This window comes from Hyla sarda, chromosome 1 (assembly GCF_029499605.1).
Source record: "Hyla sarda isolate aHylSar1 chromosome 1, aHylSar1.hap1, whole genome shotgun sequence".
NCBI classification, from domain to species: domain Eukaryota; kingdom Metazoa; phylum Chordata; class Amphibia; order Anura; family Hylidae; genus Hyla; species Hyla sarda.
In genome coordinates, this window is record NC_079189.1 from 464124230 (window position 1) to 464142145 (window position 17916).

At 40.3% G+C, this 17916-nt stretch overlaps 1 protein-coding gene across 9 annotated transcripts in view; it reads right to left on the reverse strand.

Moving 5' to 3' along the window:
* Positions 1-17916, reverse strand: part of PITPNM2 (phosphatidylinositol transfer protein membrane associated 2) — a 431574-nt gene that overhangs the window by 178703 nt on the left and 234955 nt on the right. For all 9 annotated transcript variants that reach the window (XM_056535625.1, XM_056535614.1, XM_056535577.1 and 6 more), the window contains 2 exons: positions 16008-16222; positions 9809-9930 (listed from right to left, as the gene is read on the reverse strand). In XM_056535625.1, the coding sequence (XP_056391600.1) occupies positions 9809-9930; positions 16008-16222 (337 nt within the window). The remainder of the gene's footprint in view (positions 1-9808; positions 9931-16007; positions 16223-17916) is intronic.

Genomic DNA, 17916 nt, shown 5'->3' on the forward strand with positions numbered 1-17916 from the left:
ATTAGCATGTACTATACAGTTGTCTCAGCTGCCCACTATTCCATTCATAGGCCCAGTTTTATCAAACTGTGCGTGAGAAAAAGTGGACTGATTTCCCCCATCAACCAATCACAGCAAAGCTAACAAGCTCTGGTAAAGTGAAACCTGATCTGTGATTGGGTACTCCATTTTTTTCTCTCACACAGTTTGATAAATCTGGGCCATAGTTTACACATTCTGCTGCCGACCAATCAGAATTGTCCCCCGGGCGGCGATTCACTTCCTCACGTATGGAGAAGTGTGTGAACAAAGCATCCGGGGGACACACAAGCACAAGGACTAGATGGGAGTGGATGGAATGCGCCGGAGGGATCGGGTTAGTACTGTACAGCACCTCAGCACTGAAGCCACTGCCGTCATCTTGGTCCTCCTGATTTCAATGTCGCCATGTGTGTCATTGAGTTTTCCCAGACGCCTTAGAGTGTACCAATCATTATCAAAAACTTTTTATATAATGTGAAATTATCACCGTTCAAATGCAATTCGTAAAAGCCAGATAAACCTTTGAGCAAGACCACCTGTAGACATGTCAATAAATCTGAACATGCTACTATAGGATTTTTTGATGTTTATATATTTATATTATATTAACTACTGCTCTAGTGGCAAAACTTAAATTTAAAGGAAAGCTCAGCTTTCTCCCCCCCACCCCCCGCACTAACTAGCGGTACTGGCTGGTAGTGCGGGGGATGCTGATAAGTTTGGTCCTTACCGTGCCCGGATCCGCCGCAATCTTCTATTTTCGGTACATTCAAATGAGGTGCTAATTGGCACTCTGACATCATTGCCGCTGGCCGCAGTGCCATCCAGCTCATCAATATTCTTCCCCTCTCTCTTCATTACAGAGCAGGGAGAAGAGGGAGAGGCGGAGGGAGGGGGAGGAATATTGATGAGCTGGTCGGCGCTGCGGCCAGCGGCACTGATATCAGAGTGCCAGTTAGCCCGGCCGGTACAAGAACCTAATTTGCATATTCAGAAAATAGAAGATTGCATCGGAACGGCATGGTGGATCCGGGCATGGTAAGGTCCAAACTGATCAGCGTCCCCCGCACTACTAGCCAGTACTACTGGTTAGTGCGGGGGGTGAAAGCCAACAGTTTTCCTTTAATGTGTTTAAAGAGTACCTGCCACCCCAAAAAACTTTTAATATAGTGTTCTTTGTCTAATTAGCAGACAATTTCCCATTCACTTTCTTTTAAAATTATCAACATAAATATGTTTAAAATGTAATAGAAAAAACGGGCACTAGGGGTGTCTGTTGTTTCCTGACACAATTAATACACTGAGTTCGGTCTCCTACGGCATGGCAGGCAACCAAACTCAGGAAGTGCTTCTCTACACACTGAGCTTTATTGACAGCTGCACAGAAAGTGAAAGCTCCACAGATTCTCACGGACTGAAAGCTGCAGTAGTGCCTCACTCATAGCAACACAGACTGAAACATGCACAGAGCCTGAGGTCTTCTATTCATCACAGCACTGAAACGATATGAGGGTGGAAGTGGTCCACCTGCAGGCTTCAGTGATGCCAGGGAAACGCACACTTTCTCCTGCTGGGAAATTGCACTATGTGAGCAAGAAGAAAGGTATGATACACAGCTTTTTAAAGCTCTGAAATTTTTCAACCCCTTAAGGACCAGGGTTTTTTCCGTTTTTGCACTTTCCTTTTTTTCTCCTTACCTTAAAAAAATCATAACTCTTTCAATTTTGCACTTGAAAATCCATATGATGGCTTATTTTTTGCGCCACCAATTCTACTTTGTAATGACATCAGTCATTTTACCCAAAAATCTACGGCGAAACGGAAAAAAAAAATCATTGTGAGACAAAATTGGAAAAAAAAAACCGCCATTTTGTAACTTTATGGAAGCTTCTGTTTCTACGCAGTACATTTTTCGGTAAAAATGACACTCTTTATTCTGTAGGTCCATACGATTAAAATGATACCCTACTTATATAGGTTTGATTTTGTTGTACTTCTGAAAAAAATCATAACTACATGCAGGAAAATGTATAATTTAATTCATTTTACATTATATTTTTATTCATTTTTTCATGATATAAAAAGTGACCAAAAAGTGACCAAAATGCACTATTTTGGACTTTGGAATTTTTTTGCGCGTACGCCATTGACTGTGCGATTTAATTAATGATATATTTTTATAATTTGGACATTTCCGCACACGGCGATACCACATATGTTTATTTTTATTTACACTTTTTTTTTTTATGGGAAAAGGGGGGTGATTCAAACTTTTATTAGGGGAGGTGTTAAATGATCTTCCTTCACTTTTTTTCCACTTTTGTTTTTGCAATGTTATAGCTCCCATAGGGGGCTATAACACTTCACACACTGATCTTTTACATTGATCACTGGTTTCTCATAGGAAACCAGTGATCAATGATTCTGCCGCTTGACTGCTCATGCCTGGATCTCAGGCACTGAGCAGTCATTCGGCGATCGGACTCCAGGAGGCAAGGTAGGAGACCCCCCTCGTGTCTAACAGCTGTTCGGGATGCAGCTATTTTGCCGGGGACATCCCGAACAGCCCTCTGAGCTAACCGGCAGTGATTTACTTTCACTTTAGACGCGGCGTTCAAAGTTGAACGCCGCGTCTAAAGGGTTAATAGTGCACGGCACCGCGATCATTGCCGCACGCTATTAGCCACGGGTCCTGAACCGCTATGACACGGGGCCACATCGTTGCACCGCGCTATACAAAGGGAAGGGACTCAGGACGTACCGTTATGTCCTTGGTCCTTACGGGGCTAAGGGCTGGAGTGGCGTTAGGAGTAGTTAGGGAACAAAGCCTGAGTTAGTTTAGAACAGTTTATTTGGTGACAGGTACTTTTTAATGCAAGAAAGTGCAAACACAATCAGCAAAACATTATAAATATCACTAAATCCTGATCTACATCCTTCTGTAGGCCTACATATTTGTGGATGTTTTAAACAACACAGGTAGTCTACATTCAATGCCCCCGATCTGATAGTATTTCCTTTATTTAAAGACAATGGCCAAGATTTATCAATGTGTGAGAGAAAAAGTGGAGTGACTTTCCCACAGCAACCAATTCCAGCTCAGCTTTAACTTTACCACAGCTCGTTAGCTAAGCTGTGATTGGTTGCTGTGGAAAAAAATCGCTCCACTTTTCCTCTCAAACAGTTTAATAAATCTCCCTCATTATATTTAAATCATTTAACAGGTCTCTAACTATAAAGTCTGTGAAAATCAAAAGCTATTTTAAAATTTTTATTTATTTTTGCTGTAGCATTGATTAAATATTACTTGAGGATCATAGCATTTTTATTTAGTTTGAGCAACTGATATAACCTATAAAACCTTCCACAATACAGTACAGGTTGGCACTGTAAACCAATCTCCTCACGCTGTGCACTTCAGAAGGATCCAGGCAGTTTTATTTTTAACATGCTATGGGAATTATACAGGTCTGGCTCATTTTCCTCCTTCTTTCTAGTCTTTTATGTTCTGCCTGTTCTTCACCTGCCCACCCACTAAAAATGCAGCGTAGGCTAAAATTAGCCAGCAAAAGCACAGCATTGCTTTTCTACTGTCACCTAGAGAGAAACCAATTCTGAACGCTCCTATCAGACTGTGCTACTGGGTTCAGCCGGCTGCGTCACATTCCTTTTATATGTCAGCGTGCATCTATCTCCTGCCATGGCAACCAGCTTTAGGGAAGGGGACTAAGGTTTCTTCTGGCTGCCTTCCTGGGTGCTAATTAGTGTCTATCTGAATGGCGTTTTCAGAGACAGACATCTAGCCAATAAAAAAGGGACCATAATGTAAAGTCAATAAATGGTCATTAGGCGATTCTCTTGGTGTAGCCGATGCTGTGAGTCTTTATCAAAAACTGTATACAATCAATATACTGTTAATATTTTAACTACACAGGCAGCACAGTATCATCATAATGTGACCATCAGTTTAAAATCGTTGTTTAGTCATTACTATCTATTGTGTATGGAAATAATATACATCCCCTGTGGCCATATTTTAGAATATAAAAAAATTCTGCACTATATATATATATATATATATACATACACACACACACACACACACACACACACAGTGAGGCAAAAGAGTATTTTGTCAGCCACCAATTGTGCAAGTTCTCCCACTTAAAAAGATGAGAGAGGCCTGTAATTTTCATCATAGGTATACCTCAACTATGAGAGACATAATAAGAAAAAAAGTTAATCTCAATACTTTGTTAAATACCCTTTGTTTCCAATGACAGCGGTAAACATTTTCTGTAAGCCTTCACAAGGTTTTCATACACTGTTGCTGGTATTTTGGCCCATTCCTCCATGCAGATCTCCTCTAGAGCAGTGATGTTTTTGGGCTGTCGCTGGGCAACACAGACTCTTTCCAAAGGTTTTCTATGGGGTGAGATCTGGAGACTGGCTAGGAGACTCCAGGACCTTGAAATGCCTCTTACAAATCCACTCCTTCGTTGCCCAAGTGGTGTGTTTGGGATCATTGTCACGCTGAAAGACCCAGCCCGGTTCCATCTTCAATGCCCTTGCTGATTGAAGGAGGTTTTCACTCAAAATCTCACGATACATGGCCCCATTCATTCTTTCCTCTACACGGATCAGTTGTCCTGGTCCCATAGCAGAAAAACTGCCCCAAAGCACAATGTGTCCACCCTCCCCCCCATGCTTCACAGTAGGTGTGATGTTCTTTGGATGCGACTCAGTATTCTTTCTCCTCCAAACACGACAAGTTGAGTTTTTACCAAAAAGTTCTACTTTGGTTTCATCTGACCATCTTACATTCTCCTAATACTCTTCTGGATCATCCAAATGCTCTCTAGCAAACTTCAGACAGGCCTGGACATGTACTGGCTTAAGCAGGGGGACACGTCTGGCACTGCATGATTTGAGTCCCTAACGGCGTAGTGTGTTACTGATGGTAACCTTTGCTACTTTGGTCCCAGCTCTCTGCAGGTTATTCACTAGGTCCCCCCGTGTGGTTCTGGGATTTTTGCTCACTGTTCTGTCAGAGTTCCGGTTGCTCTGCGCTGGAGTAGTCAGGTTTTATGAATGAACGGCGCTATAGATACTGTAACGAGGTTAGTGGTGGGCGGGGCCACAACACGCACTCGCTGAATAGGAGGTGGTAACTATGCGCTGATGTAAGCTAGGATGAAAATAGCCTGTGCTCCACCGGCTCTAGGAGAGCCAGCAACGAGCAAGTCCTGCAAATGGAAAATACAGGTCCGGACCCAGATGTATAAAAAGGTGGGAACCCCTAGAAACAGGGTAATAATAACTAAAAAGTCTATCATGTAGCCCAATATAATTGACTGGAGGATCGCACCGTTGCTGGCTCTCCTAGAGCCGGTGGAGCACAGGCTATTTTCATCCTAGCTTACATCAGCGCATAGTTACTACCTCCTATTCAGCGAGTGCGTGTTGTGGCCCCGCCCACCACTAACCTCACTACAGTATCTATAGCGCCGTTCATTCATAAAACCCGACTACTTCAGCGCAGAGCAACCGGAACTCTGACACATCCGTATGCTAGCGCTTGGAGATTCTGCAGCTACCATACATTCCTTTTCTTTGATCGCACAAATCTTTGTGTCCCTGTACTGACTAGAGACTGTAATATTTTCATTTGTAAAATGTTTTTATGCATTTGCATGATGTTATGTTTGTAACTGTGCTTAACTGGACTCTGTAACCTGTCCAGAATAGCTTAATTAATTTGACCTTTTGATTGTACGCAAGGACCGTCTATTTAAATGTCTTTTTTTCTGATACCTGTATACATGCACACTTGCCTGATGAAGTGCCCGCTACGGGCAGGAAACGCGTTGCTTTTATGTGCTTAAAATAAACATCCATATTAACTGAAGACTCCACGAACTTTTATCTACTGCTGTCTATGCGCCTGCAAAGATCCATGTTTGCTATTTTTTGCTTATGCTGTTTGGACCGGAGGATCGTGGCTGCTGACAGACCTAACCTGATTAATACGCTACATGGTGTTATGCCCTTAGCGCAACACTTTGTGGTAAGTGTGACCTTTATTGCACTTATTCACTATCATAAACGTATCACACTAGGGGCGCGTGTTCCCTTTTTCCCTTTCGTCTTTGCTTGTGATCATTTTGACACCACTGGCTGAGATCTTGCGTAAAGCCCCAGATCGAGGGAGATTATCCGTGATCTTGTATGCTTTCCATTTTCTAATAATTTCTCCCACAGTTGATTTCTTCACACCAAGCTGCTTGCCTATTGCAGATTCAGTCTTCCCAGCCTGGTGCAGGTCTACAATTTTCTTTCTGGTGTCTACAATTTTGTTTTGGGTTGTGTACAGGTGTCTTTCTATACTGATAAGTTCAAACAGGTGCCATTAATACAGGTAACGAGTGGAGGACGGAGGAGACTCTTAAAGAAGAAGTTACAGGTCTGTGAGAGCCAGAAATCTTGCTTGTTTGTAGGGGATCAAATACTTATTTTCCACCATAATTTGCAAATATGTATGTAACAGTATACAAAACTCATATACCCTATAAATACTGCAGACTTTCAGTTTACTCTGTCTCTACCTTAATGGCAGGATTGTTGCTAATGATATTATCAAGGGTAGTTGGCAAGTCTCTTTGAAAGTTCTCCATATAACCTTTTTTGTTTGTACTCAACTCCTTGCCATATATTTTTCAGTGTCTCTTCTATGATTTAGGGGATGTTTGTCATCTGGTTGTTTGTTTCACATGATGGAGTTGCCTGACCACTGTCTTTTTGTACTCAAGTGGTCTAATTGATCAAGGAGATTACTAACTATACATTTCCCTGTGGCTTTTTTTTAAATCTATTAGGAAAGAAGCAATATAGAATGCCTTACCATACCTAAAGGCATGTCCAACATTTCTTATTGGTGGTTTTCATCCACTTTGCTTATCAGTGTAGAAAGCCTGTCCTATCTTTTGCTACTGTCATCTCCATAATGCTATAGTGTAGTTGAGTACTTTGAACAAGTATGGAATCCTTCGATGTCTTCTTCATACTGTCCAAATGTTTAACACTGTTTCTTGTCTTGGGATTGTGCTTTATTCCGCTTGCTGATATTTTTCTTGTACTGTACCCTGTTATTTCATTTACCTTGTCATAACCATGTTTCGAGTATCAGTGCATTCATATTTGCATTACTTATCTGTTTGGCTTATAATAAAGCTTTACTGTTTAAACCATAAATATATGTTGTGCACAGCAACCAGTCAGATCCCAAATCTAAGTTTTGAAGGCAATGTCAAAGCTTGAAATAAAAACAAGAATCCCCCAGCATTCTTCAAACACACTTTTAATGTATTATTCATAACATGTCACACTCCTTGCCCAGACAGATGATTTTATCTAATGAGACTGGGAAGAAGTGCTTACAAGACTGTTGTAAGGCCCAATATTCTGCATATAAGAACAATTGAAACAATGATTGTTCAGAAGCTATAATCACTGGGAGAGATTTATCAAAATCTGTCCAGAGGAAAAATTGCTGAATTGCCCATAGCAACCAGATTGCTTTTTTCCTTTTTCAGAGGCCTTTCAAAAATGAAAGAAGCGATCCAATTGTTGCTATGGGCAACTCATGGACAGATTTTGATAAATGTCCCCCATGGTCTCTTCAAATTACATTTATGAAAGTGCACAAGAAGATCAAGAAAGTAAATGGGAGAATTGCCATAAAAAAATAGAAAATTTGGACTGACACATTTCCATCTATAAACACCAACTATCCTATTATCAAGGCTTACATGCCAGTTTTATGGCATAAAAAAATTGCAAAGTCTTGTGCAAGCCTCATTTTGGAACCTCTTCTGTGATTTGCACAAAAGTTGAGTGTGTTGAAAAATATTTGAGACTTGTTTGCACTAGTTTTCTGGTGTAAGCATTGCTAAATTCCTCCTGGTATAAACTCATGTCACACACAATAATACATTTTGTATTTGGGAAATCTTTTTAAAGAAAAACTGTCACCTTGATCACCCACACTAAACCCACTTTACTTGCTATAATCGGTGCTGTGGTTCCCGAAATATTGGCTGGCGAGGTTCCCCTTCTGAATTCAGGAAGGCTGTCTGCCCCTGCTTCTTTCCGTCTTCTCAATCAGCCATCCCCTTAGTTACTATCTTCATATTCTGCGACTCCACATTCTAATGACATAAGTCGCATGTCACGTGAGCACTGCGCTGTCGGTAGAGCGCATGTGCCGGCAGCCCTACAGCTCTCACATGACTTCAGCTCTCACATGACTGGTTTCAGCAGTCAGAGCTCAAGACATAAGAGCTGTATGTAAACTGCCGGCACACGCGCTCTACCTCACATGACATGCGACTCACGGCAATATGAAGTGGAGTCGCATGACATGCGACTCACGGCAATATCAAGTGGAGTAGCAGAATATGAAGATAGTAACTTAGGGGACGGCTGATTGAGAAGACTGAAAGAAGCAGGAGCGGCCAGGCGGCGGAACCCCCCCTCCTGCGCGCGACTCCCTGAATTCAGAAGGGAAATTCGCCAGCCAATATTTTGGGAACCACAGCACTGATTATAGTAAGTGACCCCTCTTTGGATTCTTGGTCACCCACACTATAACCCAGTGTATTGGGTTTAGTATGGATGATCAAGGTAACAGTTTTCCTTTAATTCTCAACTGGGTTTCTGTTCCACCATACCCAGGTTTAGAAGTGGGGCCAAAAGCTTGTTTTGCTCTCTATTCTGTCCTTGTATCTTTCCTTTTTACATCCATTGACAATATTGACTATTCCCTTCCATCATCGAGATATCTTCTTGCATGCCTCTTAATAGAGTCTTCTTGGTTTCTGGGCCCTGTACAAATCACTACACTTGATATTCTGGTAGTTACTGGCATCATTACATCTATACAAACTCATACAGAAAGGGGGGGGGGGGGCAGGACTTAAAGGGGTATTCCAGGAAAAAACTAAAACTAATAGATCAACTGGCTCCAGAAAGTTAAACAGATTTGTAAATTACTTCTATTAAAAAAATCTTATTCCTTCCAATAATTATCAGCTGCTTAATTTGAGTTGTTCTTTTCTGTCTGACAACAGTGCTCTCTGCTGACATCTCTGTCTCAGGAACTGCACAGAGCAGAATAGGTTTGCTATGGGGATTTGCTTCTACTCTGGACAATTCCCGAGACAGGTGTCATCAGAGATCACTTAGAAAGAATAGAACAACTTAACTTCAGCAGCTCATAAGTACTGAAAGGATTACGATTTTTTAATAGAAGTAATTTACAAATCTGTTTCACTTTCTGGAGCCAGTTGATATATAAAAAAAATAGTTTTTTTCCTGGATAACCTCTTTAATGGCTTTGCTTATCCTGCTGACTGAAGAATGACCAATGGTGTACCCATTCACAAGAAGAGTAGTAGAGAAGAGGCTAGTAACTACAGGCCAGTTAGTTCGGCATCTGTAGTGATGGAAACTCTTCTAAAAAAGGAGAATAATAATAATAATAATAATAATAATAATAATAATAATAATAGTTCCACAGCTTCTTATATTACAATTCTACATCAAATCACAGAAAACTAAATAGCATCTTCACCTTTATTATATGCTGCTTGCAGATGAGATCTTACATATACATTTATTGCAGAAAAAGGGGGAGGGGTAATGATAAAGAGACAGTCATACCATATTTAATCTGTATGGCCTAACTCAGAGACAGAAAATATCTTACAGCAATAATGCAACTGCTTACCCAGTACTGTCTGCCTTTTCTCAGCTGGAGAAAGGTTGAAAACGTTGGCCAGCTCTCCGCATTCAGATTTGTAAAAAGTTTCTATATCTATGGAGAACTTCTCCACAAAGGGGCAAGTGTATCTAGGAGGGAAACGCATCTCAGTTGAAGCAGCAGCGAAATATAGTTAATACACACAAATGCTCTGTTAAATTTCCATCTCACAAAAACACTGTTTATTTATGTTCTGGAACAAACGCCATACACAGGGTTTTTCCGTTTTTGCATTTTCATTTTTTCCTCATCACCTTCTAAAAATCATAACGCTTTCAATTTTGACCTAAAATTCCATATTATGGCTTATTTTTTGCGCCACCAATTCTACTGTGCAGTGACAGTCATTTTACCAAAATATTCACAGAGAAGGGGAACTTAAATTCATTGTGAGACAAAATTGAAGAAAAAATGCCATTTTGTAAATTTTGGGGGCTTCCGTTTCTACGCAGTGCGTATTACTTCTAAAAAAAAATCATAACTAAATGCAGGAAAATGTATACTTTTAAAAATGCCATCTTCTGACCCCTATAACTTTTTTATTTTTCTGCGTACGGGCCGGTATGAGGGCTCATTTTTTGCGCCGTGCTCTGAAGTTATCGGTACAATTTTTATATTGATCAGACTTTTTGATCGCTTTTTATTCATTTTTTCATGATATAAAAAGTGTCCAAAAATACACTTATTTTGTTATATAGTTAGGACATTTTTACACGCGGCGATACCACATGTTTATTTTTATTTACACTTTTTAGTATTTTTTTATTTAATGGGAAAAGGGAGGTGATTCAAACTTTTATTAGGGAAGGTGTTAAATGATCTTTATTAACTTTTTTCACCCTTTTTTTTTTTTTTCGCAGTGTTATAGCCCCACCTAGTTGCTATTACACTGCACATACCGATCTCATTGACACGGCAAAGATCAGTGTTATCAGCGGTTGATTGCTCAAGCCTGGATTTCAGGCTTGGAGCAATCAATCGCCGATCAGACGCGACTGAGGCAGGTAAGGGGACCTCCGCTTGTGTTCTAGTTGATCGGGACATCGAGATTTCACCGCAATGGTCCCGATCAGCCCAACTGAGCTGCCGGGAACCTTTTACTTTCATTTTAGACGCAGCTATCAACTTTGAATGCTGCGTCTAAAGGGTTAATAGCGTGTGGCACAACGATTGGTGCCGCACGCTATTAGCCCAGGGTCCCGGCTTTAATTAGCCACCGGGACCGACCCGGTATGACGCGGGGTCAGGCCGTGACCCCACGTTATTTACTGGGACTGGGCGCAGGGTGTACAGGTACGCCCTGCATCCTTAAGAGGTTAAGATTTACATTAGGATGCAATCTCAGGTGTAGTGTGACATATTGTATTAGTGCTCAGAGTAGCCATTTCCAATGATTTTACTATGAGGAAACCTTGATAATGATTTCCCCTCTTGAGGAACATTTATTCTACTTAAAAAAAAAAAAACTTGGCAAAGTTAGGCAAAGTTTCAAATAATTCTTATCCAAGATTACGATTTTTGCCATAAATTCTTAATTGCTTTCCTGCCTCTATGTCAATAATTTGTAGAAAAAATTTGGCGTTCATTTGGTAAAAAACAGCTCATGGTACTGCTGTCTTCTGGGAACCACAGACTTTGTTTAAAGAACCCCAGAGTTTTGTGAAACAACAGTTTAGAAACAAGAGACAGAAGAGTCACTGCTACACTGGCCCTAATTTACAATTGTAAACCAAACCTGTTTTGCCGGGTCATGCGCATGCACCAAAAATTGTGTCTGCGTCAGAATGTGTGGTGCAGTACAAAATAAACTGACAAACCCGAAAAAGGGGTGTGGTCGGTCAGAAAAGGGGTGTATTCTCACAACCCCACCTATACACTGTTGAATTCACACAAAATTCTGTGAATAAATGGCTGGAAATTTCCCCCATGAAAAAGCTAGTCAGAACTTAGCTGACCTGTAAAGAGGGTAAAAAAAAAGTAGAATCATGCAAGTCTGAAACAACATTCCACACTAATTAACACCTTGCTGCAAAACGGCGTTTCTAAACAGCACTGCGGCACGGGAGGGTTATGAAGCGAGCTCAGGAGCTGCTATCAGCCAGGACATCGCAGTTCAGGCACATGTCCGGCATTAACTCTTTAGACATGCGGCGATCAAAGTTGATCGCCGCGTCTAAAGTGAAAGATAAAGTGAAAGCTTTCTGATAGCTCAGTCGGGCTGATCGGGACCATCACGGTAAAATCGCAATGTCCTGATCAGCTAGGACACAGCAGAGGGGTGCCTTACCTGCCTCCTGCAAGTCCAATCGGCGATTGATTGCTCAAGCCTGGATTTCAGGCTTGGAGCAATCAATCGCCTATAACACTGATCAATGCAGTGCAATGTAATGGCATTGATCAGTGTATTGAATCAATATACTGCATGTTATAGTCCCCTATAAGGGCTATAACATTGCGAAAAAAAGGTGAAAAAAAGTTAATTTAACACCTTCCCTAATAAAAGTTTGAATCACCCCCCTTTTCCCATTAAAAAAACCCTGTGTAAATAAAACTAAAAATAAATATATGTGGTATCGCCGCGTGCATCAATGTCTGAACTATAAAAATATATCGTTATGCCCGGTACGGGCAAATAAATTCCAAAATCAAAAATAGCATATTTTTGGTCACTTTTTATACCATAACATTTTTTTATAAAAAGCTATCAAAAAGTTAGATCAAAACACAAATGGTACCGATAAAAACTTTAGATCACGGCGCAAAAAATGAGCCCTCACCTCGCCCCGTATGTGAAAAAATAAAAAAAAGTTATTGGGGTCAGAAACTGACAATTTTAAATGCATACATTTTCCTGCATGTAGTTAGGATTTTTTTCAGAAGTAATACAAAATCAAACTTACATAAGTAGGGTATCATTTTAATCGTATGGACCTACAGAATAAAGATAAAGTGTAATTTTTACCAAAAAATATACTGCGTAAGAACGGAAGCCCCCAAAATGTAAAAAATTTTGTTTTTCTTCCATTTTGTCGCACAATGATTTTTTTTTACGCTTCGCCGTAGATTTTTGGGTAAAATTACCGATGTCATTACTAAGTAGAATTGGTGGCGCAAAACATAACCCATCATATGGATTTTAAGGTACAAAATTGTAAGAGTTATGATTTTTAAAAGGTAAGGAGGAAAAAACAAAAGGGCAAAAACGGAAAAACGATATGTCCTTAAGTGGGTAAATACCAACACTTATCGTAAATCAGGGCCACTGTATACCTAAACAGTGAATGAAAAATATGTTAAATCCACTACACAGAGTATGAGGGTAAGTTTTCAGTTACTGTTGTGGATATCTGGACAAACCTACAAGTGCAACAATAGGAGTTTCCTGCAGATATAATCCTTGATACATTCACAAGTAAAATCCACAGCGACTTTGCACCCCAATATTGCAATGACACTGAGAAAAAGACTTCTAGGGGTGGGGGGAAGCTGCCTCCAGACACAGATCTTTGGCCCTGCAGACTTTCTCATCATTTTTTAGTATCAAAGCATTAAAACTAACTACCATTTGGTTTGGTATTGAGAAATACCAAATGTGAAGATTGATGTTCTCCCAAAGTATCACACCACTGGTGCACTAATACCCCTAATTTCTTCTTTTGCTATTTTTGTCTCCCTTATCCTACAGGGCTATGTTGGCATGTGTAAACCATATCATTTGTATACTAATGGTGCTCTTAATTCTTACAGGACACTTTTACACTTCATATATATCACTCTATGCCTGGGTAAATAGTAACAATCCCAGAACTTGGTAGAATGCTTGAACTTCTATTTAAGTAATTAAAACACCATACAGGTACAGGTGTATAGAAAAGAATCAAGATATGGAAAATATTTATGATCTATAGAATACTAAAAGCGGTTTGTTTAAACTTACAAAATCCCATCCATACCACATGTTGCATAATTAAGAGGTCATGTGACCATTTAAACATGATACAGAGAGCTACTAAAAAAATAAAAAAAGCAAAATATACTAAATAACAATTAGATAGATAGTACTTACATGATACAGGCAGATAATATATGGAACTAAAACTAATAAATGTTCATTTAGAGCAAGTCTGTAATTTAACCCATGCGACTGAATGGTGTTTAGCATAAGAATCTAATAGGACTAAGCGCGTGTTGGGTTTCATCTCTTTAGTTAAGGCCAGATGGCGACCTACCCTGTCCTATCAGGCCCTGTGCCTTTCTTTAGACCTTCATAAAACCTTTAATTTCAATAATTGGTTCCCCAGAGAAGACACAAACACAAAACGTGCATTGGGGTTCAGCCATTGTCACACTTATAAATGAGGCAGTATTGGTATTGTAATATCTCTTTTCCCCCTAACTTACTTTGTCCTCCCATCCCCCCTCGCTGGTTACTGTCTTACAATTCTCCCTCTTACTCATTCACCATTTACACAGTATTGTGGTATTTTTCCACACATTCGGGTTTAGGGGGCTATGCCATAAAAATAAGGGTTAAGTATTCATGGCATACATATGTGAGGATTAATATCTAGTGGGCTAATATATAATGATCTATATATTTATGAAGTGAGTAGACATTGGTTGGGACCAGACTTTTGTAAAAAAAAAAAAAAACTTAAACTCACCTTCTCATGTTACGCCGATATCGGTGTCCCGGTCATCTTCCTGGGGACAGTGAGTCATACTGCACTCAGTGTATCGTCGGCTGCAGCGATGTCCCGCCTTGGCCGGTGATAGGCTGAGAGCACTGTCATGTAACGAGCCCAGGCCGCAGTGAGAAGGCGGGACCCAGGATCCTTACATGACAGTGCACTCAGCCTATCACCGGCCGAGGTGGGACATCGCTGCAGGCGGCGATACGCTGAGCGCAGTATAACTCACCGGAGGACAGGGACACCAATATCGGCGCAACGGGGGAACACTGGAAGGTGAGTTAAAGTTTTTTTTTTTTAGTTTTTGCAGCCAGGGCACAGAGGAAAACATATAATTTTTTAGTACAGTTCTCCTTTAATTACTAATAAGGTCCACTGTATGTGTTTGACCATTTATTCCCATTCTGTACTTCATTTGTATTGTTCAAAAATAATTTATTATTTAATTGGCTTATATTTTTATCTATCCGTTTTAGGACAGGAGAGAGCACAAATAAGTACAAGAGAGAGCACAGAGGAGTACTAGCCCACCCTCACTTACTGGACTTTGCCCATGGTTTTATAAGCCATGATTTCTATAAAGAGGAAATACAATTTTCTTATGAAGTATATTAGAAAGGTTAATCTTTTGTCAAGATGTACAACATATTAAAAGTTTTTGTGGAACCATGGTTGCCATCCCCTCATTGCCCAGATAGGAGTCATTGCATGTCCCTATACTGATGGGGAGCCTTTACTCTTTATGTCGGTGTCAGCCAGTGTGTATTGTATATTGTAAGACCTCTTTATGTTTTATGCTTTTCCCTACTGATTATTAAATGACCTTTCGGAAGTGTTTTCAGGTCACTTTACTTTGTATGTGTACCACTATGTCCTGTTTATAGTTTTTTTAGGGTCTTTGAACCGTACTGTTCATATTTTTGAAGCTGTTATTGTGTACTGCTATCTTATGCTACAATAAAAGCTTATTTGTTTGACTGTTAAGTTTTTGTATCTGACAGTGCCCATTTTTTTTTATTCTTCATGCTACACATTTTTGCGGCCTCAAAATCTTTTTTCCAGCCTACTGCTTCCCCATGACTATTGCAAGAGGGACACTATGGGGTTTCCTACTATAGCTGATCTTGTTCATTTTAGTTATTGAGCAGCTTGCTCATCTGATTAGGGTGAATGGTGATATTAAGAGTATTGAGGTAGGTGGTGAACATAATAAATGTGTGTTATTAGCAGATGACCGTTTGTTTTTGTCATCACCCCTGACTTAACCTAATCTTCATTAGATTTAAGATGGCGTTTTATACTTTTATTTACTATATTTTTAATTATTACAAACCAAATGTGCAGTTGGCAATGTTCAAAAGAAAGAAGTGTTTTTAAACATGAAGACCTACATAAAAGTTAGTTTGAAATTACAATTCAATTTCTTTAAACTGTGTTGGTGATTACATGTTACAAGGGTTCTTTAAATTTTGTACCTGGTCCTTGTATAGGGATAAGCATTCCAAGACTCTTCTTCAACTCGCAGGGCAGCTTTGGGTAAGATGGATCGAAACCAGCTGGGGATGTGCATGCCAATGTGATAGACCTTGTGTGTGTACTGACCAGAGCCCCCAGGACCGTCCGTATATGGTCGGTTCTCCAAGATTTCCACACCACTGCCTTCTCCGCATGTCTCTTCTCTGCTCTTCTTCTGTAAAACAAACAAACCCTGCAAACATCAGTAAAGCTCTATACTGAAGAATTCATCATGAAACATCACATACAGTGGGGCAAAAAGATGAGTTCTGTAATTTTCATCATAGGTATACCTCAATTATGAGAGACATAATGAGAAGAAAAAAAATCCATAAAATCACAGTGTCCCTCATTTGCTATTGCAAAGCCCGACATGTTTTGTCAGGTTGTGCGCCAGATTCTGTCGCATTGCGCCTGAAATTCTGTCTGCGCAAGAATTTGTGCCAGAATTGTAAAAACTCGACTAACTCTCCATTTTGCTAAGAAAAGCCGAAAAGGGGGCGTGACTGCAAGGAAAATGGGTGTGGTCTCCGAAAAGGGGCGTGTTCCCGACATTTTCCCCAAATCCCAACATAAGGTTTGCACAGAAAATGTGGTGGATTTGAGCTGAGCAAAACCCTACAGATCAGAGCATGTGTAAAAAAAAAAAAAAAAGCAAAGTGTAGGGAAAGTGGAAAATGACGGGAAACCTTAGCAAATATTGTGGAAAATAAATTGTAGGGAATTAAAACCCACAAAGAAACCTACACTCCACTCTTAGTAAATGAGGGCCATTGTCTGATTTTTTTTTTGAAGAATTTGCAAATTATGATGGAAAATAAGTATTTGGTCAATAACAAAAGTTAATCTCAATACTTTGTTACATACCCTTTGTTGGCAATGACAGAGGTCAAACGTTTTCTGTAAGTCTTCACTAGGTTTTCACACACTGTTGCTGGTATTTTGGCCCAATACTCATTGCAGATCTTCTCTAGAGCAGTGATGTTTTGGGGCTGTCGCTGGGCAACACAGACTTTCAACTCCTTTCAGAGGTTTTCTATGGGGTTGAGATCTGGAGACTTGCTAGGCCATTCCAGGACCTTGAAATGCTTCTTACAAAGCCACTCCTTCGTTGCCCTGGCGGTGCGTTTGGGATCATTGTTATGCTGAGAGAACCAGCCATGTTTAATCTTCAATGCCCTTGCTGATGAAAGGAGGTTTTCACTCAAAATCTCACGTTATATGGCCCCATTCATTCTTTCCTTTACACGGATCCGTTGTCCTGGTCCCTTAGCAAAAAAACAGCCCCAAAGCATGATGTTTCCACCCCCATGCTTTACAGGGTGCTTTGGATGCAACTCAGCATTCTTTCTCCTCCAAACACGACAAGTTGAGTTTTTAACGAAAAGTTGTACTTTGGTTTCATCTGACCATATGACATTCTCCCAATACTCTTCTAGATCATCCAAATGCTCTCTAGCAAACCTCAGACAGGCCGGGACATGTACTTGCTTAAGCAGGGGACACGTCTGGCACTGCATGATTTGAGTCCCTGGCGGCATAGTGTGTTATTGATGGTAGCCTTTGTTAGTTTGGTCTCAGCTTTCTGCAGGTCATTCACTAGGTCCCCCCGTGTAGTTCTGGGATTTTTGCTCACTGTTCTTGTGATCATTTTGACACCACGGGGTAAGATCTTGCGTGGAGCCCCAGATCAAGAAAGATTATCAGCGGTCTTGTATGCCTTTCATTTTCGAATTGCTCTTATAGTTTATTTCTTCACACCAAGCTGCTTGCCTATTGCAGATTCAGTCTTCCCAGCCTAGTGCAGGTCTGCAATTTTGTTTTTGGTGTCCTTCAACAGCTCTTTGGTCTTGGCCATAGTGGAGTTTG